Source organism: Heloderma suspectum, chromosome 16, assembly GCF_057233095.1.
Source record: "Heloderma suspectum isolate Gila_16-S chromosome 16, 16-S_ref, whole genome shotgun sequence".
In the NCBI taxonomy this organism is placed as follows: domain Eukaryota; kingdom Metazoa; phylum Chordata; class Lepidosauria; order Squamata; family Helodermatidae; genus Heloderma; species Heloderma suspectum.
Window position 1 is genome coordinate 23,712,139 of NC_139473.1, and position 27,700 is coordinate 23,739,838.

At 52.1% G+C, this 27,700-nt stretch overlaps 1 protein-coding gene across 1 annotated transcript in view; it reads left to right on the plus strand.

Moving 5' to 3' along the window:
- LRRC75A (leucine rich repeat containing 75A) overlaps positions 1-6,903 on the plus strand; it is a 43,199-nt gene extending 36,296 nt beyond the window's left edge. The window contains exon 4 of the mRNA XM_084822893.1: positions 4,691-6,903. Within this exon, the coding sequence (XP_084679019.1) occupies positions 4,691-5,291 (601 nt within the window). The 3' untranslated portion in view covers positions 5,292-6,903. The remainder of the gene's footprint in view (positions 1-4,690) is intronic.
- Positions 6,904-27,700: the final 20,797 nt, after the last annotated feature.

A 27,700-nucleotide genomic window follows, 5' to 3' on the forward strand; every position in this document is an offset into this window, starting at 1 on the left:
GTCAGAAAGCTAGAAATATAAAGGGAAAAGAGGCTATGGAAGGACAAGACTCTCCAGTGGTGGTGACCTGCAAGGTCTGTGCCATGTTTGTTTTCTTGCCTGAGATCAACATGGCCTACACATGCACAGAACAAACTTGAGCTCTTAATATGGGAGGGAAATTATGACTTGATAGGTGTAACTGAGACTTGGTGGGATGACTCCCATGACTGGAATAGAGCAACTGAAGGATATAACTTGTTCAAAAAGAACAGGAGGAACAGAAAGGGAGATGGAGTTGCACTATATGTGAAAAATACTCATCTCTGCATAGAAAGGATGGAGGATGAGCTTGGTAGCCCATTGAGAGCATCTGGCTTAAAATAAATGGAGCAAAGAATAAAGGGAACATGGTGGTCAGAGTCTACTACCGGCCACCCAATCAAGAAGACAAGGATGAAACTTTTGAAAAGCAAATTGCCAAATTGTTTCAAGGAAGCATGATGTGGTAGTAACGGGGGACTTCAGTTTCCCCAAAATTTGTTGGGAAAACATCCAAATTCTGCCAGAACATGGCCCCTACAAGAAATTCCTGACTTATATTGCTGATAACTTCCTCCTACAGAAAGTAGAGGAAGGAACTAGAGGATTGGCTATCCTTGAAAGGCCACATAGAGGAAGTGGAAGGAAGGCCAGGCTACAGAGGAAGAGTACAGGCAGGTAGCACAGAATTGCAGGGATGGCATCAGGAAGGCTAAAGCTGAGAACGAGCTGAGGTTAGTGGGGGATCCTAAAAGCAACAAAAAGACTTTCTTCAGATACGTGCATAATAAAAGGCAGAGGAAAAAAATGGTGGTTCAACTACTAAATAAGGATGGCAAAATGATAACAGATGACAAAGAAAAGGCAGAAGTGTTCTGATCGCTCGCTGTCTGGGAGCTTGCTTGCTTCTATAGTCCCTAGACCAGCTGGAGCAGCTTGCTCTGCTCTGCTCAGCTGGGAGGCGGGAAGCAGGGAAACTTACTTTGAATGAGTTCAAATCACCAGGGCCAGATGAACTGCATCCTAGAGTAATAAAGGAACTGGCAGAAGAACTCTCAGAACCACTGTCTATTATCTTTGAGCAATCATGGAGGACGGGTGAAGTGCCAGATGACTGGATAGGCTAACATTGTGCCTATCTTCAAAAAGGGCAAAAAGGAGGAACCTGGGAACTACAGACCAGTCATTCTGACATCAATCCCTGGGAAAATTCTGGAGCAGATGATAAAGCAATCCATCTGAAAGCACCTTGTAAACAATGCAGTTATTACTCATTTTTTGGCCAGGTCACCTCCCTTGTGGACTGTGGGAATGCTGTGGACATAATATACCTCGACTTCAACAAAGCTTTCGACAAAGTGCCGCATGATATGCTGATTAGCAAACTAGTTCAAAGTGGGCTATATGAAGCAACTATCAGGTGGATCCACCGTTGGCTACAGAATCAGACTGAAAGATCTCAAGTTATTAATGGTATCTTCTCCAACTGGGGAGAGGTAACGAGTGGGGTACCGTAGAGCTCAGTCCTGGGCCCGGTGCTCTCCAACATTTTTATTAATGACTTGGAGGAAGAGGTGCAGGGAATGCTGATCAAATTTGCAGATGACACAAAATTGGGCGGGATAGCTAATACCCTGGAAGACAGAAACAAAATTCAAAGTGATCTTGATAGGCTGGAGTGCTGGGCAGAAAACAACAGAATGAAATGTAATAGGGATAAATGCCAAGTTCCGGACCTAGGAATAAGAAACCAAATGCACAGTTATGTGGCTCAACAACACTACAAGCGAGAAGGATCTTGGAATTGTTGTCGATCACAAGCTGAAGATGAGCCAACAATGTGATGTGGCTGCAAAAAAGCCAATGCTATTTTGGGCTGCCTTAATAGAAATAGCTTCCAAATCACGTGAAGTACTATTTCCCCTCTACTCAGCACTGGTTAGGCCTCATCTGGAGTACTGTGTCTGGTTCTGGGCACCACACTTGAAGAAGGATGCAGACCAACTGGAGAGGGTTCAGAGGAGGGCAACGAAGAGGATCAGGGGACTGGAAACAAAGCCCTATGAGGAGAGACGGAAAGAACTGGGCATGTTTAGCCTTGAGAAGAGAAGACTGAGGGGAGATAGGATAGCGCTTTTCAAGTCCTTGAAAGGTTGTCAGAGGGAGGAAGGCCAGGATCTCTCCTTGATCATCCCAGAGTGCAGGTCACAGAATAATGGGCTCAAGTGACAGGAAGCCAGATTCCGGCTGAACATCAGGAGAAACCTCCTGACTGTTAGAGCAATACGACAATGGAACCCATTCCCTAGGGAGGTGGATGGCTCTCCGACACTGGAAACGTTCAAGATGACGCTGGACAGTCATCTGTCAGGGATGCTTTGACTTAGATTCTTGCATTGAGCAGGGGGTTGGACTTGATGGTCTATCATTCTATGACTGTCCATCCCTTATAAGCTAAGGCTCCCTTCTGACAGCTCTTGCTGCTTGCAAAGGAAGATTAGAAATGTGAAATGAAGTACATGCTGTCTAGGAGCTGTGGAGAATGAGTTTGCAGGCTGGAGTGTGTATGTATCTGCCTCCCTGCCTCCCTGTCACTGTTCCTCTTAAGCAATGATGATGCTGTGTTGCCGGGTGAAAGATAAGATGCTGGGGCTATGTCCTCCAGGGATGATGAGGGTTTGCATCCCCCCCCCCCGAATGATTTCCACAACCTATCACCCTCCTCATCTTTGCTCAGATTAATTGGAGATTAATTTCTGTTTGGCTTAACTTTGAAGTTTCCATGGGGCCGGGGGTAGGGGGAACCAACCAGTCTTGGAGGGACATGAGCAAGATTGGTTGCTTTCGGCATTTATTTTCTAGTTTTCAACAAGGAAACATTGATTTCTAAAAAGAATTCAATGGTTCTTTTTCATCGGCCTTTATGCCTCCCCCCACTCTGTAATTATAATCCAAGTCGCAAATGCACCAGGAATGTTTCCCAAAGTGCTTAATGGGTCACAGCCATAATTTAATGTTGCAAATAAATAATTTCTCTCTCTAATAGTAACCATGCAAAATTACAAAAAATTAAACTAGTTGGAAAAGATAAACATATATATAGAAGGAAATTGAACCTAAAGTAGCCCTACATTTGACATCTTTCTGGCACCAGGTGAAGACTTTTTTATTTTCTCTGTTGTTTTAACATGGACTATGTTTATGCTGTTTTTATTGATTTGCTGTTTTTATCTTAGTTTAATATATTTGTTATTTTACAATTTTAAATGTTTATTTTAGGCCACCTGGTCATGTTTCTGAGGAATGGGGTATAAAGCTCAATAAATAAATAATGGGGATGGATGAATGAGAGTTGGAGGGCAGTGCAGTGACAGGTAAACTGAGTCTTTCTTCACATTTTCTAAGCCAAGCCCTAAGCGTATCCACTAGAGATCATCCAGATGGTACCCATGGAAGTGGTCAGCAAAACTATGTGGAAATACACTTTGATTCAGACCACTGAACATTTCCTGGTCCCCCGCAATCCTCATTTCCTGGATTGAAGATGCCCCATCGAAGCCTCCGGCAAGCGTTCCATGCCATGTTCTCTGAATGCCTCTGCGGGCTGCCTTCTGCTTCAGCTACAAGCAGTCAATAGGCTGGCTTTGGCCCTCTGCCGCCTGTACCTGCTGCTGTTGCACGCAGAATAGCTCTGCAGTCCTGGCCTTGCTGCAAGGCGGTGGCTTGGCTCCCGTTCGTGTGAGTCTCCAAGTCCGGGTGGGGTGGGGGCGGGCGAGGAGAGCAGTCCTGGCAGCCGATCCCAGCGCTGGTGGGCTGGGACTGCTTGGAGGGGCTGCGGCTTCAGCTTTCATGGCGCAACAGTGTAAGATGATGCTAACATGGCGGAAGGGAAGGAGGGAGCTTGTCAGAGGCAAACCTACATCAGAAGTGTCCTGCACACGCGATCTCTGCAGACATCGCACCCCCGTCGACTGGATGCCCTTTCTGAGAGGACAGATCTGTGCCTGGGATTCTGACCATCCTCCCCCACACCTGGTTGTGCATCATGTTGCCTGTTGCGCCTTGAGAGGCTCTCCTGGATGTTTCCCTGTTCTCGGCAGAGAAGACTTGCTAACAGGATCCCTGTCTTTCATTGTGGCCAGCTGGCAGGATTGCATTCTCTATCTGAAAAATGTCCTTCCGTATGCCTTTTATTCAGATATATTTTCATATTGCTACCCTGTGTATATACGGTTAAGAGCCCCTGATGAAGTCTTTACTCTGCAGTACTACCTGTTCTTTCTCTCTCTTAGTTTCATCCCTCCCACTCCTGCTTATGCCTCCATCTTCATCCTCAGCAGTGTATGCCAACCTGCAGGACAGATTAGTGAGCTTGCTGAGCTAACATATGTGAATTGTTCTGGACATTTGGGAAAGCACTAGCTAAATGCTGAATATTGCCATTAATTAATCTTACACATGATCGAAATTGACTGAGCATCTTTGACAAATATCACTGAAATGTTTACATGTTTTTTGTTTCACTTTCTCCCCTTCATATTGTTCACTAAAGCGCTCTGTTCTTGGAGCCTCTTCCTTACAGTCTGGGTAGACTGTTCTGAGGGCTGCTGGCCTGTGAAGGAAGGATGTCTGGAGATGGCTCACCCTGCCCTCCCTTGTTCTCTTGCAGTCTGAAAGCGATCCTGGTGGGGAGTCCTCAAGACAACATGGTGGACCTGTCTGGCATCTCTCTGACGCTGAAGGAATTGAACCGAGTCATTTCCTACCTCCAGCACAGCTCGGAGTACATTGAGAATGTGGAGCTCTGCTTTACAGAGCTGACGGATGAGATGTTCCTCCAGCTTCTGCCCGTCCTCAGTGCCCTGCCTCGCCTCAGCACGCTCTCCCTCAATGGCAACAGGCTCACGAGGGCCATCCTGCGGGACCTGACGGAAGCCCTGAAGGACTCCCGGAACTTCCCCAGCATGACCTGGATTGACCTGGGCAACAATGTGGACATCTTCTCTCTGCCACAGCCGTTTCTACTCAGCCTTAAGAAGCGGTGCCCCACACAAGGGAACCTCCCAACCATCCTTGAGTTCGGTGAGGGCCAGGTGAGCGACTTGGAGAGCCAGGAGGGCTTTCCTTCAGGGGATGAGAACAGGGGTGACAGTGGTGTGGATGATGCCGGGTACAGACAGGTACGGACAGGTGAAATGATTGAGGTTAGGCTGTTGTCAAGTGAATCCGCAGTTCAAGAGGAGGCGGCCCCTGGACTGCTTCAGACATGAAGTGTGGCTGCCTCTTGTGGGCTCCGACAAGATTCCCCAGCAGTGGCGAAGGATCTTGGCCAGGCTCCGTGGATGCTGATGGAATTCCTCTTGTGATGATGAATACCAGCCAGTTTCATTTCATGGAGGACCAAAAAGGGGGAGCAGGTTGTAGACCGAATTGACTTTTAACTCCCAAGAAGTTGTAGCTAGTACAGAGGTTGCCTCTTTGGTTCCAGAAAATAGAGGCAAAAGGAAAAGGCATCAGGATTTCCATTTGGGGCTATAGAGCTCATCCTCCTTTCTCATTATAGAGTGGTTACAGATCAAACAAACCAAAAAAATTAACTTCCCAGGTAAATAATTGTTTTGAGTAGAAGTTTCAGGAAAGGATTTCCATTTTTGGGTAAAAGAGGGAGGGTTGCAGAGAGCAGAACTATCCCACAGAATTGAGTGAAATACTGGTTTTCAGATATAATTGGGCAAAACCAGTGTGACCAGGGAGGACTGTGAAATGATCCCCCTCTGAACTCCACAGCCACCAGAATGAAATGCAGGGGAACACACACACTGAGCTGGCCGCAGATATGTGTAACGTAAGTGGACCCCATCTCACAATTTAACATGTTGAGACCTTCATTATAACACAGGACATGCATGAGCAGGGTGCTGAACTTGGGGGATGCTGCAGTAGTTTCCAATTCTGGGTTGGTTTGCATTGAACGCGTCCAGGCAAAGTGAAGCCCTTCAAGCGCCCTTTTGCTTCAGTGGCAGAGTGAGCCAGTGGGGGCTGAACAGCGTGCTCGGTCCATTTAAAGGACTCTTGCTCAAGGTTGTGGGAATGAAGCTGATGGTGGCAGTTTCGTGTATTCCTGTTGCAATTAATTGTGTGAAATAGCTGTACTTTATCACACAGCCTTTCTGTGATGAATCTATATAGCTGCTGCATTCAGTTACTTTGAATTTTCCATCACTGTGACAGAGGAGAGGCTGGAGAGGAGTTTGTGTGTGAAACTCAGCTCTGTAGTCTCAGGTCTCCCTGACCTCGTGTACTTGCTTCCTAGAAACAGAAGGGAGCCACTGCCGACTGGGCCTTGCTGTGCTTTGATCCTCATGGGACAAATATTGGCTTGTCCCCCTATGGAAGTAGAGAGCCTCCTGCAAGGATTAAGTCAGCAGCCTCTATCAATTCTCCATGTGCATTCAGGGCTGTAGTTTTGCTTACTGATAATGCTCCCCCCCAAAAAAAAAACCTTAGAGCAGCCGATGGAAGTGACAACCATTTTGAAACAGGTGGATTCTTCTGCCCTTCAAGTGTTGGGCATGAGTCTGCTGTAGAGAGCGCAGTCTCTTCATAGAAAGAACAAATCTGCTTCCAGGTTCCTTCAGCTTTCTACACCAGCATCCTCCACTCCAGGCTAAAGAGCTCCACCCCCTCAGCCTGGAATCTCAGATGAGCTTCCTCCCATGGCATAAATGCAACACACATTTTCCATCAGCTGCTGTGGCCATCTTCAGTACCTGTGCATCCTTTCAGGAGGCGCCAGTTTGCCCTTGTAGGAATCAAAATTTTGTCATAGTTTGCATGTAGCTGGATTTGCAAGCCTAACAATAAAATATCTTACTTCTCTGCAGTCGGATTTAGCAGTGGTGCTAGGGGAGGGAGGCTAAACCTTGTCTCATGGAGCAGAATAATTGCCTGTGGTACTGCAAGAGATATGGGCGAATATTCTGCTTTTGAGTTGTGCTGGGAGAATGACAGCCAAGCAGGCTGTGCTAAGAGTTTAGAGGCCATGCCTGCATCAAGGATGTAACAAGAACAAATGAACGTGGGGCTTGGAGAGAGACGAGGGGCTGTGTGGGAGGCTGCAGTCTGAATCCTGCTGGTGGGCCCACTGCTCCGTTCCAGAAGGGCCCAGTCAAAAGGAGCCATGGAGGTGGTGGCAGCAGGAGGGCTGGGGAAGGCCTCTGTCTGTCCCTCTGCCTGAAGGGAGCTGCTGCCAGCTGGACAGACCAGGACTGCGACTTGGGGCAGAGCAGCTTTGTGTGCTCAGACGGCGGTTCTGCTCCAATTCATTCTAGCTTCTGAGATCTCACCCTTGTGTGGCTCACCTTCTCTCCGCAATCTCTCTCTCTGGCCTTCTCTCTGAAAGCATCGACACTGCACAGCAGCACCTCTCAAAAGCACAGCTTCTCGGCCTGCTCTGTTCTTGTCCAGATACCAGATTCGCAGACTGTCAGGCAGCCGCACGAGAACACACTCTGGAGCAGCAATAACACAGAGTACAAGAGTCTCGCAAGTTCCTTTTCAAAATTGCCCAAGAGGACCAGTTTATACTTGAGGAGGGCGAGGATGAGCTGCTTGGGGGCAGGGGACGAAGCGTGCCTGAGATGCTGCTCCAACCTCCATTTGCCAGCAACAGGGACTTGCTCGGAAATGGACCTGCAAAGCACCAGGCAGGCCCACCGACGAAGCCTGACAACCGGCCCCCTTGAAGGGCAGTAGAGGCAGGACCTGGCGTTGCCATGCTGCTGCTGCCTGCCAGCAAAAACACTGGTTGCCCCCTCAAGCTGCTGCGCCCAAGGAGAATGGCGCTGCAGTGCCTGACCCTTTGGAAGAGGGCTGCACTGTGAGAAGGCTCACAGTGGCCTCGCCCGCTCCCCCCCACCTCTGAACCAGCTGCAGCACATTGAGGAGCTTTGCTGAGCCTCATCATGCGGGGTGGGGTGGGGTGCAGTGGTGACCACAGAAGCGCATCGGCAGTGGGAGGGCAGTGGCTCTTCTGATCACGGAAAGCGGGCCAAGCCTGGTTCTGCCAGCAGCTGTGACATTTTGGGGCATGCCTGCGCAGAGCAAGAAAAATGCCTTTTTCGTCAGGAAGCCTGGCTCATGTAGAAGCAGGAGGGGCGCATGCCTGGCTCGCGGAGCACTGCTTAACACCCAGTGCAGTCAAGGGAGGTAGAAATGTATCCATGCGACAGGGTGCCACTGCGGGCAGATCTCTGGCAAGTCGTTATGTGGAAGGATTCTCACTTTGCCAATGCTTCTACAAACCTGTAGATGGAACTAAAGTCTCGCCCCACGAAATCAGCGGGGTGGCTGCAGCTACAGTGGTACAAGCTTCACAACAGGCCTGATTCTGTATCTGAAGTTCTAGGAGGTGGCTTCAAAATGTTTCTTAAAGGAAATGTCTTCCTGTGCGTTCGCTTGCCCAGCAGCCCTCTCTTCCTTGAAAAGGCCCAATGGCGTGGGAAGTTTGTGAGGGCTGCTTTGGTGTAATGCGGGGAGACTGTTGTGTGGATCAGTGTTTAAATTAGGAAAGAACTTAGAATGGAATGCAGGACCCACCCCAAACATACTTTTAAACTGGGGGATGTAGACATTTAGGAAGAGAGCTCTCCCTGCCACCTGCCAAGGCAACACTGAAACAGGCATAAGAATGCTCTATACATTATACAGTCAGGGCCAGAAATATTGGAACAAGGATAACTGGGCAGTTGGCCTCTGTACACCACCACATTGAAGTTGAAAGGAAACACACCCAGGTGGGGGCGAAGTCAGGACTTTCAGCTGTAATTCAAGGGTTGTGACAAAAGTGGGGCACTAACCATTCAGGAAGGACAGCCAGTGGCATACTCACACCCCCATCGTTCGTGGCTCATAAGTAATGGAACGAATGGCTGACAAGCAGTTGCATGGCCAGGTGTGGCCTGTTTCCTGGGTACCCCCTGACCAAGCAAGCAGATGAAAGGCCTGGAGGTGGTTCTGAGTGTTACATTTGCATTTGGTAGCTGTTTACTGGAACCCCCAACACGAGGTCCAAAGAGGTGTCCATGTGCGTGAAGGAGGCCATCATCATCATTTCTGGCCCTGACTATAAATATGCGAAATAGTAACTGAAAACAATGATGCATTTTATGTTAAAGCAGTAAAATAGGTTTTTCAGAGTTGAGAAGCATTGCAGACGTCGTCCCCCCCAGATTTATTTTCTGCAAAGAACTGGACATGTTATTTCCAGGAATTCCCCATCTTTTCAAAGGGCCTCCTTCCCCCCAGACAAGAAAGGTGATGCCAGGTATGATGTGCAGAAGGACCCCAATATACTGGGCAGCACCACGGGAGCGTCTTCACTCCAGCAATTAAATGTCTTCCGTGTGCCTCATGATCTACTCTCACTGCTTTTCTAGCTACCAACAGGAAGGTGACTACTAAATGAAAGGGGTGTGTGTGTCTTTCTAGCATTCTTCCCTTCCAGTACCTACACAGTGCTTTCATGAGAGAATGAACACAGCAGTGAATTGCCACTAGTGGTTCTTCTTTGAATCTGAATACGTTACAGAAGAATTGGAGCATGAACCAATAAACTCATCAGCAATTTACGAACTCAAGGGATGCAATCCCAGTTCTTTGCACAGTTGGGGGGCACAGGTAATGTGGCTCCATTTCTTCTACCTTGTGTTTTACATTTGGAACATTACTAAGGCAACACCTCACACCTCGCTCAACATTTAACAGGACCAGGGGGTTGCACAGAGCAGATGACAGGCCTATGCCTATTTGCATGGAAGGGGAAAGACGCCAGCATAGAATACGCAGGGAACAATGATCTCAGCACTGGAAAAGCAGGTGCAGAGAAGCCACTGTGGAAAGATGAGTGCTTAATGGGACTTCAGCCACAGGAAGAGGTGGCGGACTAGCGGCAGAGCTCATTGGAGAGTAAAAGCCTAGGAGTTCTCCACGCCCTCAGCTGCCTGTCTTGCCCTCTAACTACATTTCATCACTGAACATATCCTGGTATCCAAATGACCACTGCATCAAGAGTATTATACGATATGTGATTTTAGCAAACGTACGGAGGAGGCCTTTGGTGACAGCAGCTGAAATTCCACAATTTCCCTACAATGAAGTGTCTGTGGCATCTTGAAGACTAACAGCGTTTTATTACTAAGGCATGAGCTTTTGTGGGCTAATGAGTCACACAGTTACAAGGAACTAAGTTTTAATTTACTTAAGGGTGCAACAATCCTATGCATGTTTAGACAGGAAAAAGTTTAACAGTGGGAGTCGTAGGACTTTTTTCTGTCTAAACAAGTAGGGTTGTGCCCTTAACCTCTCACAGTTAGTACAGACATTTGGCTACGTGCCAACCGTGGAACATCCACTATTGCCTATATAAACTGGCATGAATTTCAGAACAGGTGACCATTCTTTACCTTTCAGTTATGGAAACTGGGCAGTAGTCAGAACCGTCCACTTGCTGTTCCTAGAACACAGTCATGTTTTCACTGCCAGCTGTGTGTGTGTGTGCATACACGGAGTGAGTATCCTCCTTCCCTTGTGATGGTGCACATAAGGGAAAAACAGGGGTCAACCACAACACTTGGTCCACTTCCAAAAAAAGGCAGACAAGGGTTGCTGGATATTTGTTTTGCATGAGAGATGTGCCACTTGGGAGGGCTTCTAGCAGGGTGTAGGTTGCATTGTATTACTGCTGTCACCTGGCACAAACCTGAAATAAGAGATAAATTCACATGTAAGAGCATGTTAACTAGCTTTGTTTCAATCATCTATTTTGAGGAGCACAAGATCCCACTCTCCCCTCACCACTAGTTCATCTGTTGCTAAATTACCCAGCATCGTTTGGGTAATTTGCAGATGACACAAAATTGGGCGGGATAGCTAATGCTTTGGAAGACAGAAGCAACATTCAAAGTGATCTGGATAGAATGGAGCGCTGGGCAGAAAACAACAGAATGACATTTAATAGGGATCAATGCCAAGTTCTGCACCTAGGAAAAAGAGACCAAATGCACAGTGACAAGATGGGGGATACGTGGCTCAACCACACTACAAGCGAGAAGGATCTTGGAATTGTTGTCAATCACAAGTTGAATATGAGCCAACAATGGGATGTGGCTACAAAAAGGGCCAATGCTATTTTGGGCTGCATTAATAGCAGCATGCGAAGAGAAAACTCCCTGGAAAAGACCCTGATGCTGGGAAAGACTGAAGGCAAAAGGAGAAGGGGACGGCAGAGGATGAGATGGCTAGATAGCATCACCGATGCAATGAATATGAACTTGAGCACGCTCCGGGAGAGAGCGCAGGACAGGAAGGCCTGGCGTGCTCTGGTCCATGGGGTCACGAAGAGTCGGACACGACTGAACGACTGAACAACAACAAATAGCAGCATAGCTTTCAAATCCCGGGAAGTACTAGTTCCCCTCTACTCAGCACTGGTTAGGCCTCATCTGGAGTACTGTGTCCAGTTCTGGGCACCACACTTTAAGAAGGATGCAGACAAGCTGGAGAGGGTTCAGAGGAGGGCAACGAAGATGATCAGGGGATTGGAAACAAAGCCCTATGCAGAGAGACTGAAAGAACTGGGCATGTTTACCCTTGAGAAGAGAAGACTGAGGGGAGATAGGATAGCGCTCTTCAAGTCCTTGAAAGGTGGCCACAGAGAGAAAGGCCAGGATCTCTCCTCGATCATCCCAGAATGCAGGACACGGAATCATAGGCTCAAGTGACAGGAAGCCAGATTCCGGCTGAACACCAGGAAAAACGTCCTGACTGTTAGAGCAATACGACAATGAAACCAATTCCCTAAGGAGGTGGTGGGCTCTCCCACACTGGAGGCCTTCAAGACGAGGCTGGACAGCCATCTGCCAGGGATGCTCTGACCTGGATTCCTGCAATGAGCAGGGGGTTGGACTCGATGGCCTTGTAGACCCCTTCCAACCCTACCTATGATTCTAATTGCCCCAAACACCACCTTCTATTCAGTGACACTGATAAGCAGACCTTTCTGATACAATTGCAGGAGATGGATGTGTCTCAAGAGCCCCCCCATGTTGTTCAATTCATGTGTGCTCCTTTGAAGCCTGCTATCACATTTCCCCAGCTAACAAATCAGGTCTCAGAGGCACAAAAGGGGGACAGACACTTACCACCCTCTTGAGATGCAACCAGGCTCCTGAAACTCCACCACCCTCTTGTTCACAACTCTGCTGCTGGTGCCACCACCACCACCAAAGGATAACGAAGGGGTTGCTTCTCTAGCTGCTTGCTCTCAAGATGTTTTTTATGAATAATAAGCCAGTACAGTTGGTCTTCAGCTGCAAGAAAGAGGGTCTTCCCAATCAACAGACATGTCTGAGGGTCTCCAGTATGGTCCCCTCTGCGCTTGCTATTTTTTCATATGAGAGTAAACAAAAGTGATACTTCCCAGATGAAAAAGATTGCTGTATTTCACCTTGCAGGCTGCACAAACTTAAGATTTGCCTCAGAGGCTTTGATTCCCAGCCTGGTCTGCATGAAATCAGATTGGGGGGTGGAATGACACTGAAAGTCAGTGTGGTGTACTGGGACTCAGATCCAGGTTCTTGTTCCACCTGGGCCATGAAGCTCCATGAGTGACTTTGGCCAGTCACTGACCCTGAGCCTAACTTACCCCACAGGGTTGTTGTGAGGATAAAATGAGGAGGAGGTAAGTATGCGGCCTTGTTTTTTTTGTAGAAAAGGTAATATAACAAATATATAAAGCAGGAAAATGTCTGCAGTGGTAACAAGACTTTGGAATGCCATCATTTTGAAGACTCCCCCCTTCTTGTTTTTAAACATCTGTTAAGCTTTATTTCAGCAGGATTTTAGCCCACTGCATTGTACTAAGAACATAAGAAGAGCCCTGCTGGATCAGACCAAGGGTCCATCTAGCCCAGCATTCTGTTCACACAGTGGCCAACCAGCTGTTGACCAGGAACCCACAAGCAGGGCATGAGCTCAACAGCACCTCCCACCCATGTTCCCCAGCAACTGCTGCACATAGGCTCACGGCCTCTGGTACTGGAGGCAGCACATAGCCATCAGGACTAGTAGCCATTGATAAGCCTTTTCCTCCAGGAATGTGTCCAACCTCCTTTTAAAGCCATCCAAATTGGTGGCTGTGTGAAGAACTTCTTTTTATCTGTCCTGAATCTCTCTCCAATCAGCTTCATGGGATGACCCCATGTTCTAATATTTTGAAAGAAGAAGAAAAATGTCTCCCTATCCACATTCTCTACACCATGCATAATTTTGTACCCTCATGTCTCCCCTTACCCTCCTTTTTTCCCAAGTTAAACAGCCTCAGCTGTTGTAACCTCTCATAGGGGAGATGCTCCAGCCCCCAGATCATTTTAGTTGCCCTTTTTCCAGTTCTCCAATATTTTTAGGTATGTTGACCAGAACTGTACACAGTACTCTTAAGTATGGTCACACCATAGACTTTAAAGGCAGCATGATATTGGCAGTTTTATTCTCGATTCCTTTTCTAACTATACCTATCATGGAGTTTGCCTTTTTTACAGCCGCCGCACACTGGGTTGACATCTTTATTGAGCTGTCCACCACAACTCCAAGATCTCTTTCCTGGTTGGTCACTGCTAGCTCAGATCCCATCAGGCTATACGCGAAGTTGGGATTTTTTGCCCCAACGTGCATCACTTTACACTTGTGTAAATTGAACTGCATTTTCCATTTAGATGCCCATCCTCCCAGTTTGGAGAGATCCTTTTGGAGCTCTTCATAATCCCTTTTTAACCACCTGAAATAATTTGGTGTCATTGGCAAACCTGGCCACTTCACTGCTCACTCCTAATTCCAGATCATCTATGAACAGGGTGAAAAGCATTGGTTCCAATACAGATGCCCGAGACCCCACTATTTACTTCCCTCCATTGGGAGAATTTGCCATTCCTCCCCTTTGCTTTCTGTTCTTTAACCACTTACTGATTCATAAGAGGACCTGTCATCTTATTCCATGACTGCTAAGTTTGCTCAGGAGTCTTTGTCAAGGGTCTTTGTCAAATGCCCTTTGAAAGTCCCAAGTAAACGATGTCTACCAGATCACCCCCGTCTACATGTTTATTGACACCCACAAAGAACTCTAAAAGGTTAGCGAGACAGGATTTACCTTTGTGGAAGTCACAGTGATTCTTTCTCAGCAGGACTTGTTCTATACGCTTGCTAATTTTATCTTCAATAATGGATCCTTTTTTAGTACGGGGGGGGGATCCCGGATCTCCCCCTCCCGCCAGATGCTAGTTTTAATGTTTGCTTTCACTGCTGCCTTGAGTGTTATTTACTGCTTATTGTTTGTTTTACTGCTGTGTTGAGCATTATTTCAGACGGGCAAGAAGCTTCGGACTTCCCACAGAAAAATGGGCCCAGCTGTTGCAAGTGCTGCTCTGGGAGCAATGGATAGCGCCAGCCTCATCGAAACACGCCGAGCGGTGGGGGGCCCGCTCCCCCGCGGCACCCCCGCCGCGTCTTTCCACGCCAGCCACCGCGCGGTCAAGCTCGCGGCGGCGCGCCTCGGGGAGGGAGCACGCGGCGCGGGCCCGCGGGCGGCGGAGGGGCCCCTCTTGCCCGGGAGCGCCGCCTCGGCGCGAGCGTCCGCCGCCGCCGCCTCCAGCGCAGCCGAGGCCCCCCGCGCGGCGAGCCTCCCCGGGGCCCCGCAACTGCGCCCGGGCCCGCCTGGGGATCGCCCGGCGGGGCGGGGCGGGGCGGGGCGGGCGCGGCGGAGGAGGCCGCTTCCGGCGGGGAGCGGCGCCCGTGGCGGGAGCGGCCGCGCGGAGGGAGGCGCGCGGCCCCGGAGGAAGCGGCAGCGGGGCGGCCGCCCGGGGAGCGTCGGCCTGCCGGGCGCCCGAGGAGGGGCCCGGCGAGCCGCCGTGGGCGCCTCGCCGGGGGGGACGGCAGGCCGCGGGCCGAATGGAGCGGCGGCGGCGACCCTGCGCCTCGGCCGCGGCGGCCGGCCCGCTGGGCTGCTGCCGGGCGTCGAGGGCTTGCTTTGGCGGCAGTGGCTGGACGTCTTAGTTGAGGCAGCATCCCCTAATGGTGAGGTCAGCTTGAGAGCTCTGATCAAAAGCTGTGCCGGGGAGTCGCCCGGGCCCGAGCCTCGGCAGTCTTGCGAGGAGGGAAGCAAGCGGCCCCCCGCGTGTGGTGGCGAGCGCGGGGTCTCGCTGGTGTGCTCCTCGACAAGGGCGCGAGAGAGGCCCTGCCCGAGCCCCGCTCCAGGGCTGCCTTTCCCACCGAACAGCGCGGGAAAGGGGAGCAGAAGCACCCCCTTTCCCCGCGCCCAGCCGCAGATGGCCGCCAGGAAGGGCAGCCAGCCCAGCCAGGGCCAGAGACCTTCCACGGCGCTCTCCTTCGCTCTGACAAGCCCCGTTCGGCTGGGCCACGCCTCGCGGAGCCCCGCCTCATCCTCTGCTTGGCGTGTGAGGCTTCGGAGGCTGAAGCCAGGTGCAGGATCTGCAGCGTGATTTCTGGCTCCGGCTTCTGCTCAGGCAGAGAGCACCAGCGGCTCCAGCACGCCCGTGGCTGGGCCAACCCCGTCGCCCACCACCCGCCCCGGGCTTTGCGGCCCGCTCCGAAGCCCATCAGCCGCTTCATACACATGGGACTACGATGGCGGAAGTGGGAAGGCGAACGACTACTCTGCCCATCCCCTGCAGAGTAGGAGCACTTCTCCCGAATCACATCTCTTTGTATTTCTCTCTCGCTCAGGGTGGGGATAAAGCGTTAAAGGCTCAGGGTGGGGATAAGAGATAGTGCCCACTCCTTTCCCCCTTGCAGATGCTTCCTGGGCGGGGTCAGAGGTGACTGACCCCGCCCGTGTTTGCTGGAGTGATGGTGTGATCCTTCACACCACACGTCAGGCACATGCCACCGCACATCTGGTCGCAGCTCTCCTGTGACGTGGCACGTCAAGGCTGATGTTCTCGCCCTCACCCACCTGGGCAGGGTTGTACTCAATCAAGACCGTTGGGAAGTCTGCCAAAGAGATGGGAAGGGACAGAGACGGCTGGGCATCGGGCCAGGAAGGGTCACTCGTCCTCCTCAAAGGAGCCATGTGGGGGACCCGAGGGAGCCTCAGAGCATTTGGGGTGGGACAAAGCACTTGGACAGTGAGCATTCAGTGAGGACCTGCATCAAACACTGGCCACGGGCCTGGGGACTTGAAGTGGGGCAGCCCCTGAGCGTACAATGGCCACTTACCACAGCCCTCAGCACTCATGTCCGCCACAGGTATCGCCTTTTGCCACACAGACACAGCGCACGGACTGGTTGCCAGACAACTCGGCTTGCCTGCTCTCCTGCCCAGCTGCAGCCACCGGAGCCCACAAGAGCACTGGAGCGGGTTCCCCACAAGAACCCTGTGGGCAGGAGAGAAGCGGCAGCTGGATTGCTGAGGGCCCCAGCAGACATAGGGAGGGAGGGGCGTCACACATTTGGCCCTGCTTAGCTGGTGCCCCAGTAACTCTCAGGTTGCATTTAATCAGGAATTATGAGGAATTTACAGTGTTCATTCAGGCCTAACTCGGGGTAAATGAAGTAGTGTGAGAGTACTGTGTACTCGAAGGCATCTTTTCCAGCTTCAGCAAAGTCAGTCTATCTTTTAATAATATTATGTGTTGGGGAACAGAGAAATTCTGTGTAGTGTGTGTGTGTGTGTGTGTAGCTGGTGCCCACAAAAAGGATACAGTGGGGTGCTCTAAGATCCATCACCACTCCAAGCGCCACTCACCTGACCCACCCAAGCTCCTCTTGCTCAGGATGATTTGCCCCCCCCCCCATCACTCAAGTGGTGGTGATCTTAGCATGTATTATGCTTAAATGGCCCAGGTGGGTCTGGCCAATTAACATGACCTTAAGATCAAGCTGAGCCTCAAGCCTCCAGACACACTAATGTCTGGCCATAGCCAGGCCTGCTATGCATACCTGCATGCATACATACAGAGAGCGCGAGAGAATGCTGCAGTTGCTACGCAGGAAAATCTCCCAGGAAAATGAAGCAATAAACAGCCAAGGGAAAAATTCAGGTCCTGTTCAGAATCTTCTCTTTGCAGGCCGGGAGTGGTGGGAGGGCATAGAAATCATTGCAGACACGCAGATACAAATGGGCAAGATTTGGAAAGATCGTGCCCACTGCCCACTGTCTTTTTTCCTCCCTGGAGGAGGCTGGAGTAAAAAGAAAAAGGGGGTTGGCCATTGCTGGTGAAAGGACTGGCAATGGAGGAGGGGAATCTTGCAAGCGGGAGAGCTTCCTGCGCTGGCCAGAAGAGACCCGCAGCCCCAGTCCATGCACACAAGCGAGTCCCACTGAGGGTGCTTCCAGGTGAGGCTTTTTCTGTGCAACAGCCACGCCTCGTTCACTCACATCTAGTGGGCTGTCCATATGACATCGGCACCCTCCTGTGTTTGCCTAGGCCGCACTGTTTGTCTCCCCCAGAAAATCCGACTTCGGGGGAAAGAGTGGAAGAGCAGCGCAGTGTCTCTGCAGGTGTGGCCTGGAAATGTGCGAGGAGTTGTGTGGCGGATAACTTCCTCCTACAGAAAGTAGAGGAAGGAACTAGAGGATCAGCTATCCTTGACTTGATCCTAACCAACAGAGATGACTTAGTGGATCAAGTAGCAGTTACAGGAACTCTGGGGGAAAGTGACCATGTTGCACTTGAGTTCTTGGTTCTAAGGGAAGCAAAAGCCGAGGGTAGTCAAAACGCGTACCCTGGATTTGAGGAAAGCTGATTTTCATAAACTCAGAACAATGATCAGGAAGGTCCCATGGCAAGCGACGCTAACGAGAAAAGGAGCCCAAGATGGGTGGGAGCTTTTTAAAAAAGGAAATTCTCAAGGCGCAATCACAAACAATTCCAACAAGAAGAAAAGGTGGAAGACAACAGAAGAAGCCAATGTGGCTTAAGGATGACCTGAAAACAAAAAAAGGACACATATAGAAAGTGGAAAGAAGGCCAAGTAACAAAGGAAGAGTACAGGCAGATAGCACAGAATTGCAGGGATGGCGTCAGGAAGGCTAAAGCTGAGAACGAGCTGAGGTTAGCAAGGGAGGCTAAAAACAAAAAGGCTTTCTTCAGCTACGTGCAGAGTAAAAGGCAGAGGAAAGAAATGGTGGTTCAGCTATTAAATGAGGATGGCAAAACGATAACGGATGACAAAGAAAAGGCAGAGGTGCTCAATTCCTACTTTGGCTCAGTCTTCTCCCAAAAGAGGGTCTATGACCTCCCTGGCCAAGGCCAAGTGCAGGCTGAAGGGGCAGGATTGCAGCTTGAGATCGATAGGCATGGTCAAGGAACACCGAATTACTTTGAATGAGTTCAAATCTCCAGGGCCAGATGAACTGCATCCTAGAGGAATAAAGGAACTGGCAGAAGAACTCTCAGAACCGCTGTCTATTCTCTTTGAGAAATCATGGAGGACGGGGGAAGTGCCAGATGACTGGAGGAGAGCTAATGTTGTCCCTCTCTTCAAAAAGGGCAAAAAGGAGGAATCTGGGAACTACAGAGCAGTCAGTCTGACATCAATCTCTGGGACAATTCTGGAGCAGACGATAAAGCAATCCATCTGTGAGCACCTTGAAAACAATGCCGTGATGACTCGAAGCCAACATGGATTTGTCAAAAACAAGTCCTGCCAGACAAATCTGATCTCATTTTTTGATCAAGTAACCTCCCTTGTAGACCGTGGGAATGCTGTAGACATCATATACCTCTACTTCAGCAAAGCTTTCGACAAAGTGCCCCATGATCTCCTGATGAGCAAACTAGCTCAAAGTAGGCTAGATGAAACAACGATCCGGTGGATCCACAGTTGGCTACAGAATCGGACTCAAAGAGTGCTTATCAATGGGACCTTCTCAAACTGGGGAGGGGTACCACAGGGCTCAGTCCTGGGCCCAGTGCTCTTCAACATTTGTATTAATGGCTTGGAGGAAGAGGTGCAGGGAATGCTGATCAGATTTGCAGATGACACAAAATTGGGCGGGATAGCTAATACTTTGGAAGACAGAAACAAAATTCAAAGTGATCTGGATAGACTGGAGCGCTGGGCAGAAAACAACAGAATGACATTTAATAGGGATCAATGCCAAGTTCTGCACCTAGGAAAAAGAGACCAAATGCACAGTGACAAGATGGGGGATACGTGGCTCAACAACACGACAAGCGAGAAGGATCTTGGAATTGTTGTCGATCACAAGCTGAATCTGAGCCAACAATGTGATGTGGCTGCAAAAAAGGCAAATGCTCTTTTGGGCTGCATTAATAGAAGCATAGCTTCCAAATCCCAGGAAGTACTAGTTCCCCTCTACTCAGCACTGGTTAGGCCTCATCTGGAGTACTGTATCCAATTCTGGGCACCACACTTTAAGAAGGATGCAGACAAGCTGGAGAGGGTTCAGAGGAGGGCAACAAAGATGATCAGAGGACTGGAAATAAAGCCCTATGAGGAGAGACGGAAAGAACTGGCCATGTTTAGCCTTGAGAAGAGAAGACTGAGGGGAGATAGGATAGCGCTTTTCAAGTCCTTGAAAGGTTGTCAGAGGGAGGAAGGCCAGGATCAATTCTCGATCATCCCAGAGTGCAGGACACGGAATAATGGGCTCAGGTTACAGGAAGCCAGATTCCGCCTGAACATCAGGAAAAACGTCCTGACTGTGAGAGCGATACGACAATGGAACCCATTCCCTAGGGAGGTGGAGAGCTCTCCCACACTGGAGGCGTTCAAGACGAGGCTGGACAGCCCTCTGCCAGGGATGCTCTGACTTGGATTCCTGCATTGAGCAGGGGGTTGGACTCGATGGCCTTGTAGGCCCCTTCCAACCCCACTATTCTATGATTCTATGAGTTGTCGCCCCTGGGGAAGGGGGATGGCCCGCCGCTCCGCCCCTTGCTTCTCTGTGGCTGTCCTCGCTTGTTCCGTGACAGGCCTTTCAGGTCCTCCTCTTGCTTTTGGCTCTCCTGGCCACCTTAACTCATTGCTCTGGTGAAACTGCTGGAGCCCCCAGAACAAGCTGACCTCAGTACCCACACTGAAATCACCCAATGACAGGACACAACTACCCTTTGCTTGTTCTTCTTAAACAATTGATGAAGATGAACGCCATTTTGCTCTACCACAGCTGCATGAGTTAGGGGCGGTGTCCTTTTTCTTATTGGGGCTGCTTGCTTACTGCTCTGAGCGGGGTGGGCAGTTCCAAGACGTTCCATTCCGGACAGAAGAGCAGCAAGAAGCAGCTCAGTGCAAACAAGGCGAATTCCCCTCTCCTGGGTCTTGAGGTTCTGCAGAGCTTTACAGCCAGTCAGAAAACGTGTTGCTGAGAGGAGAAAATCTCACTTGTTCGGAAAAGCAGCACAACCTCCCAGCTCACTTTTGGTGCTTGGAGGGGGGTGGGGTGGTTCCCACTTGTACTACAGTGGGAGTGTGGAGCTGGGCCGCCCCGGTCATTGCCGTTCAAGACGTTCTGTACGCAGGACCAAACCACATCGCATGCTGCTCATGCTGTGAACTGGGGAAGTAAACGGGTGGGGGTGGGGGTGGAGGAACGGCCATTTCCCCACCCACCAGGTGATGCCCTGGTCATTTGTGCAGGCAGAACGTAGCAAGATGAACACGCGCCCAAACTGTCAGAGCCTCTGCTCTGCAGTCCCGGTTGCACTTCATGGAGGAACAGCGATGATTTTGCCACTCCAGAAGCCTTCTGTCTGGAAGCCCTTCCTGTCAGTTGCTGGGGAACACGAGTGTGAGGGTGCCGTTGCACTGCTGTGCTACTCATGGGTTTCCCACAGGCGGCCGGTCGGCCACTGGGTGAACAGGATGCTGGGAAAGATCGGCCTCTGCTCTGACCCAGCAGGCCTCTTCTTGTGTCTTATGGGAAGCGTGCCTCAGTTTCTCTCCTGCCACATGATCCAAGTGGCAGAATGTCAGGCAACTGCGCTCTCCCAAATGAAATGATAGAATTTACCATAAGAGAGAGGAGGGAAACGAATGGCACAAAGAAATGGGCTAGCCTGGCCAGAAAGGAAGAAGGGGGCTCGGTCCTAGCATGCCTATTTCAAGTGGAAGCACAGCCCCACCGAGTTCAACAAGGCTTACGCCCAGGAGCACAGCCCACGGGATGTGTGTTTCCCATGGCCTGCTGGAGCGGAGGACCCACCAGAAGGTTCCTGAGAAATGGTTCCACATAGCAGAGATGGTGCTAGGAATCACCTGGCGGAAACAGCCTATGTCCTGCAAAGACTGCATGACAGGAATCCAACAGGTGCAGCCCTTACTCTGTCTCTGCCGAAGCAGGAGGCTGGCTTTGGCGGCACGAGACACTCCCAGCGCTTCCTTGGAGCTCTGTGTAGCTTCTTTTCTGCTAGGACAGGGTGCCTTAAAACGAAGGCTTTAAAATGAAGGCAGCAGGTGGAAATGCAACAGGCAAAGCCTCTCTCCATCTGCTGGTCCCACTTGTCATGAGGCATTTCAAATCATGGGAGCCCTGCCAAGGAAAAGGGTCACCCCTGTCCAGCTGCTTCTATCCTTTCTTGGGCAGAGGCTTGCAGGGTTCCCTCAAAGCTGTGCCAGGAACGGCAGTGGCAGGCCACACTGCTTTGCTGGCACTTTCAGGTCACTTCTCATGCATGTCCCCTGCTCTTGCCCCATGCAGGGAAACGGCAGTCTGCGGCCTCAGAGGACAAGTTCCACTTTGATAAACACCTTTTGTTGTGGGGGTGTGGAAATGGGGACACAGCATAGACTAAGCATCCCCCCCCCCCATAATTGCTCCTTTGGAACAAATCAGCGGAGATTTGCTTTCGCCCTGCGAAGGAACCGAAAGCTTTATGACAAGACTTGAGCCCCACAAGGGCTGCCTCCCCACTCCTCGCCTGAGGCAGAAAGTGCCCCCGCCCAGAGCCTGGCTGGTGCGGTGACTTACAGCCCCTGCAGAGGGAGTTGGTGGAAAACCCTCCAGGATAGGAACCGCAGCTGGTTGTAGGCACGGCTCCTGCAGGGGAGAGAATAAGGAAGAGGAGGCACCTTGCCTGGCCGGGGCCAGGACTCCGCCTGCTTTCAGTGTTGTTGACCCTCCCGGCAGGGCAACTCTGTGGCTGTTCCCAAGGCCTGACCCTGCTTGGCTGCCCCATACTCCCCTGCACTGGGACCCCAATTGTGGCTCCTTTGGATGTATCAAAAACTGGGAATTCCTGGCCAGTTGGCTTTGCTTTGCTAGCCCTGGACAGAAGAGATGTCCAAAGGGTAGCAAGCTAGCGGCATTCCCCACGCGCATGGCTGAGCTCCCAGGGCCAGCGATTCTCTCTGCACAGGAAGTCACGGGGGTGGGCGGCAAGGCCAGCAGTGTGCTACATGGGAACAAATCAGTAACTCTCTGTTGCGCAGGGACATTAACACTCACAATCATAGAATCATAGACGCATAGAATAGGAGGGTTGGAAGGGGCCTACAAGGCCATCGAGCCCAACCCCCTGCTCAATGCAGGCATCCACGTCAGAGCATCCCAGACGGGGAGGGCGGTCCAGCCTCGTCTTGAACGCTTCCAGTGTGGGAGAGCCCACCACCTCCCAAGGGAATGGGTTCCATTGTCGTATTGCTCTCACAGTCGGGACATTTCTCCTGATGTTCAGCCGGAATCTGGCTTCCTGTAACCTGAGCCCATTCTTCCGTGTCCTGCACTCTGGCATGATCGAGAAGGGATGCTGGCCTTCCTCTCTGTGACCACCTTTCAAGTACTTGAAGAGCGCTATCTCCTCTCCCCTCAGTCTTCTCTTCTCAAGGCTAAACATGCCCAGTTCTTTCTGTCTCTCTTCATAGGGCTTTGTTTCCAGTCCCCTGATCATCCTTGTTGCCCTCCTCTGAACCTTTCCAGTTTGTCTGCATCCTTCATGAAGTGTGGTGCCCAGAACTGGACCCAGTGCTGCAGATGAGGCCTAACCAGTGCTGAGTAGAGGGGATCTACTACTTCCCGGGATTTGGAAGCGATGCTTCCATTAATGCAGCCCAAAAGAGCATTTGCCTTATTTGCAGCCACATCACATTGTTGGCTCAGATTCAGGTTGTGATCGACAACAGTTCCAAGATCCTTCTCGCTTGTAGTGTTGCTGAGCCATGTATCCCCCATCTTGTTGCTGTGCCTTTGGTTTCTTTTTCCTAGGTGCAGAACTTGGCATTGATCCCTATTCAATGTCATTCTGTTGTTTTCTGCCCAGCGCTCCAGTCTATCAAGTCCAGTCTGTCAATGACTAACAGTGCCCCAGCCCAGGGCTTCAATGAACCTGGGGGAGGAAGACAGGGAGAGAAGAGATGCATGGGATTCTCAGGGATGGGGATACATCTGCAGGCACAAGGTCAGACGAGAGGAGAGCTGAACCTCTGGATGGTGTTTTGACTCTTGCTAAGAGACACGCGGCCTTCTTAATGGCCATGTACGCCAAGCACTGCCCAGAAGTCCCCAAGGGGTGTTTTTCAGGGCTCCAGAAGTGGAGCCCCAATGCAGCTCCCAAGGCCTGGGAGCAAAGGAGCCAGCCCATTGTCACTGAACGCGGAGGCAGAGTCCCTCGGTCCACTCAATGGAAACAGAGTCCTTCCAGACAGACGGGAGGAAGCCTTGGCAGGAGAGAAGTCGGCTGTGGACCAGGCATGGGTCAGAGGCGACGTGGCTCCCATCATCCCTCTGCATCCTGGGCACCTGCCTACGCCTTACAAAAGGGACATGCTTCTCCCTGGGTTCTGAGTCAGCTCCGATGCAAGCAGTGTCCTGTTCACAGCGCCACAGGGAAATGCTGACCCACGCTGAGGGTGCTGTCTCACACCGCCCTCCCTCCTAACTTGTGGGGTAGAATGGGCTGAAATAGCTGCTGCTGGAGGAGGAGGGGGGTGTCTACGTTTGGGTGGGTGGTTCCCTGCGTGCATTGTGGGAGGGGGCTGGGCAGGGGCTGCTGGACACGCAGAGCGGGAGCCTAAGCCATTCAGACTCTTGACGGGGGAGCTGCCATGGGACAGATTGCTGCTGCCATACCCATTTCACTGCCAGGGACAGCGGCTCCTGATCAATTCCTCCTCTGAGCTGGGGCGGGGGAGAGCCAGCACTCAGTCTGGACACTGTGAGTGGGCCGGTGGACTTCCCAGGTGGAGAGAGGGGAGAAAGAAGGGGAGGAGCCCAGCAAAGGGCCCCGGCATGGACATGGTCTCCTCCGACTCTCATCCTTATAGCAACCTGATGAATTATTATGAGCCCCATTTTGCAGCTGAGGAACTGAGGCTCCGGGACAGAAGCCACTAATCCTTCCGCAATGTCAGTCTGGTGCCAAAACAGAGCAGTCCCCTGCTGGGATCTCCCCCCCCGCCCCCGCCCCAATCCCCAATCCCTTCTAGACTACAAACGGAAAGAACAGAGGGTTTAGCCTTGAGAAGAGAAGACTGAGGGGAGCTAGGATAACGCTCTTCAAGTCCTTGCAAGGTGGTCCCAGAGACGAAGGCCAGGATCTCTTCTCGATCATGCCAGAGTGCAGGACACAGAATCATGGGCTCAAGGGACAGGGAGCCAGATTCCGGCTGAACATCAGGAGAAACGTCCTGGCCGTTACAGCAGTACAACAATGGAACTGATCTCCTAGGGAGCAGGTGGGTTTTTCACTGGGAAATGATTAAGCCCCCTTTCCCCCCATACCGCGGTCCTGATCTGGATCCCACCCTCCATGGGCGCTCTTAGTGCTCTGTTGTTTTTTAAGAGCATGAGTATCCCAGCCACGTGGGGTGCAAAGATGTGTTGAACATCATGAAATGCTTGAACCGGGGGGCGGGGGGATGTCCAAAGGTTGCCAGGTGCCATTTGTCTGGGCTCTGCCCAGGGCTTTTCCCCTGGGGCCTGCAAGGTAATGGATTCCTCAAGGGTGGAGCTGGCGCTGTCCTCCCTGCAAGACGTCCCCGTGATGAAGGCCCTGTTGCGGGCTGCATCGTGGAGCTGGGAGATAAGGTGTGTGACAGGGCCCTTTCTCAGCCCTTCCAGTGGGGTGGTGGTTAGGGCAGCCCCTCCCTGCGCCTGGCTGTGCAGCGAGCACAAAGGAGGCTGCTTGGAGGCCGGGCCTTGGCGGTGGACACCGGGCTTGCCTGGGCCTGGAAATGCTCCTACGGCTCTCTTCCTAACAAACGGGATTGGGTCTCCCCGGAAGCCAGCAGTGGCGCACGTGGCAGGCCAGATCTGCTGACTCGGTGGACTTCTGAAGAGCTATCATGGCCAATCATGGCAAAATAGAAACCTCGGAGGCAGCGCTCCTCCGCGTGCCGGGCGCTGGAGGGGAAGAACAGGGGAGGCGTGCTGCCCACCTGTCCTCTCGTGGGCTCCCCGGGGCCTCTGTTTGGCTTCTATGGGAAATGGGGTAATCAACTTGAGCGGCGGGCCGGCGGCTAGCGTCTCCCTCCGCCCACTCCTCAGGATGAGTGTGATTCTCCCGCCGAGGACTCGCCATTGATCCACGCCATCCGCAGAATCAGCGCCATGTTTCCCAATCTGCTGCTCGCCTGTGACGTCTCCCTGTGCCCGTACACCTCCCACAGACACTGGTGAGCGGGACCAGGCAGAAGCACGTAGAACACAAAGACTCTGCATGCCCCCCCCCCAGGTTCCGCAGGTCTGCTGGGCGATGCAGATACAACCATGGCTCCTTGGAAACCAGCTTCTGCTGGGCCTGGGGAGGGCCCAAGGCTTGTCCAGTCTCCTGCCCCCGGCAGTCCTGGTCTGGCATCACAGCTGGCTTCTGGGGTGTGGCCTGCACATCTTTTGATGAGGCTGCCAGTGCCGGCTGGTCCAGATGGCTGTGCGTCCCCTCCAGTATCGGAGGCAGGCAGCTTTTGTATAGTGCTGCCTGGGAACCACGGCCGGGAAGATGCCCCTGTGCTCCTGTCCTGCTTGTGGGCTTCCCTCAGGCAGCTGGTTGGCCGCTGTGTGAACAGGATCCTGGGCTTGGATAGGCCTTTGTTCTGCTTTGGTATGGCTGTTCTTTCATTCTTAAGGACTAGAAGCTTGTGTTTATTTTTTCTAGTACGTGGAAGTGGCACAGTAGCAGCCCCGGTTACTGCACGGGCAGTAGGGGTTGCTGGGTCCTTGCATTTGGTTCAGAGAGGCCTGACTGAAGCCCTGGGCTTGGGACTTCGGCGGGAGGGGCAAGCAGGGTGAGGCTGGCAATGTGTCAACGGCCCTTGTGTTTTGCCTTCCCTTTCCTTCCCTTTCGGCCCTTCAGCCAGGTGCAGAGGCAGCCCGCCTCTGAAGACCTGTGGCGTGCCATGTGTGGGGGCTCTGCCTGTGGCCAGCCACCAGTGGAGGCAGGATGCTGGGCTGCAGGGACTCAGCAGTGGGCGGATCGCGTTGCTTGGCCCCGTGCGTTGGACTGGGCAGCTTCCGTGGGGTTTTGAGCAAGGCCTGCCGGCCTTGAGGCAGCAAATGGTCGCCCACCCTCTGCTGTCCTCTGCCACATGACGCGACCCTCCTCCGGTGTTGCCTTCCTCCAGGCTGCCACATCGTGGCCCCCTCAGATATGATGGATGGGCGCGTCCGTGCGATCAAGGAGGCCCTCGTCTCCAGCGACATGTGCAGTAAGGTGGGTGGAGAGGCCTTCTGAGGCACCGAACAAGCTCCTGAGCTTCACGCCAGACCCTCATCACCTGACATCTCCGGCTGTGCAGGGGAGTCTGTGAGAACGGCCTCGCCGCCCTTCCGCAGCCGGCCGTGGCGTCATTCCCAGGCCAGCTGGCGGCTCCCTCTCCTGCCAGCCGTTCTGTGGTGAGCCAGGAAACCCTCGGGGCGGAGGCTGCTGTGGCGCCTGTTTCCGCTTGCCTCGGTGGGCGGGCTCTGCGCGCAGTGGCGCGTCCTGCCCGGCACCGGTTCACTTGTAAGGCGGCTCCCCATTTGCCCGAGAGGGGAGAGCTGTGCCCCTCCCGCTTCCATTCTGCTTGCCGCTGTGGAAGCCGCCAGCGGGGAAGGCCTGGGGTGCCAGGGGGGAATCCCCCACCCCGTGGCACAATTTCACAACTCTGAGAACTGCCTTTATTTTGTTGTATTTTTAGTCCACACAATACAGGAAGTTGTCCATGAGGATTAAATGGTAAAGGAATAGGCCTGGGCCCCGGGCGGCATAAAAACATTTGGATCAACAATGGCAATTTGGAGCCTCTAGGTCCAGGAGCAGGATACCACTGAATACCAGATACTCCAAGGGGGTGTGCGCAGCAACAGGGGGAGATGGCTTGCAGATGGGCTCCCCGGAGGCACTTGGCTGGCCACCGCAGAGGGCAGCTGGGCAGCAGACCGCCTGCCTTTGGTCTGCTCTGCAAGCCTCTGGGAGGGAGGGATCCTGCCTGGTCACCCGCAGGTGATTCTTGGTGACCAGGTGAATGGCTGCCACATCACACCGAGAGAGGGAGATGCTTAAAAGAGGCTGTGCCTGACTGAGCAGGGGCTTCAGCCGTGGCTGGGTGAGGCTCTGAGGTGCTGTGGCGTTTTCCAGGCATGGGGAAGCCTTTCACTGGGTCCCCTTTCTGTTACCCAGTAACAAGGAAATGTTGCTGGGTGCAACTCGGCGCCCCCAAGACGCTGTCT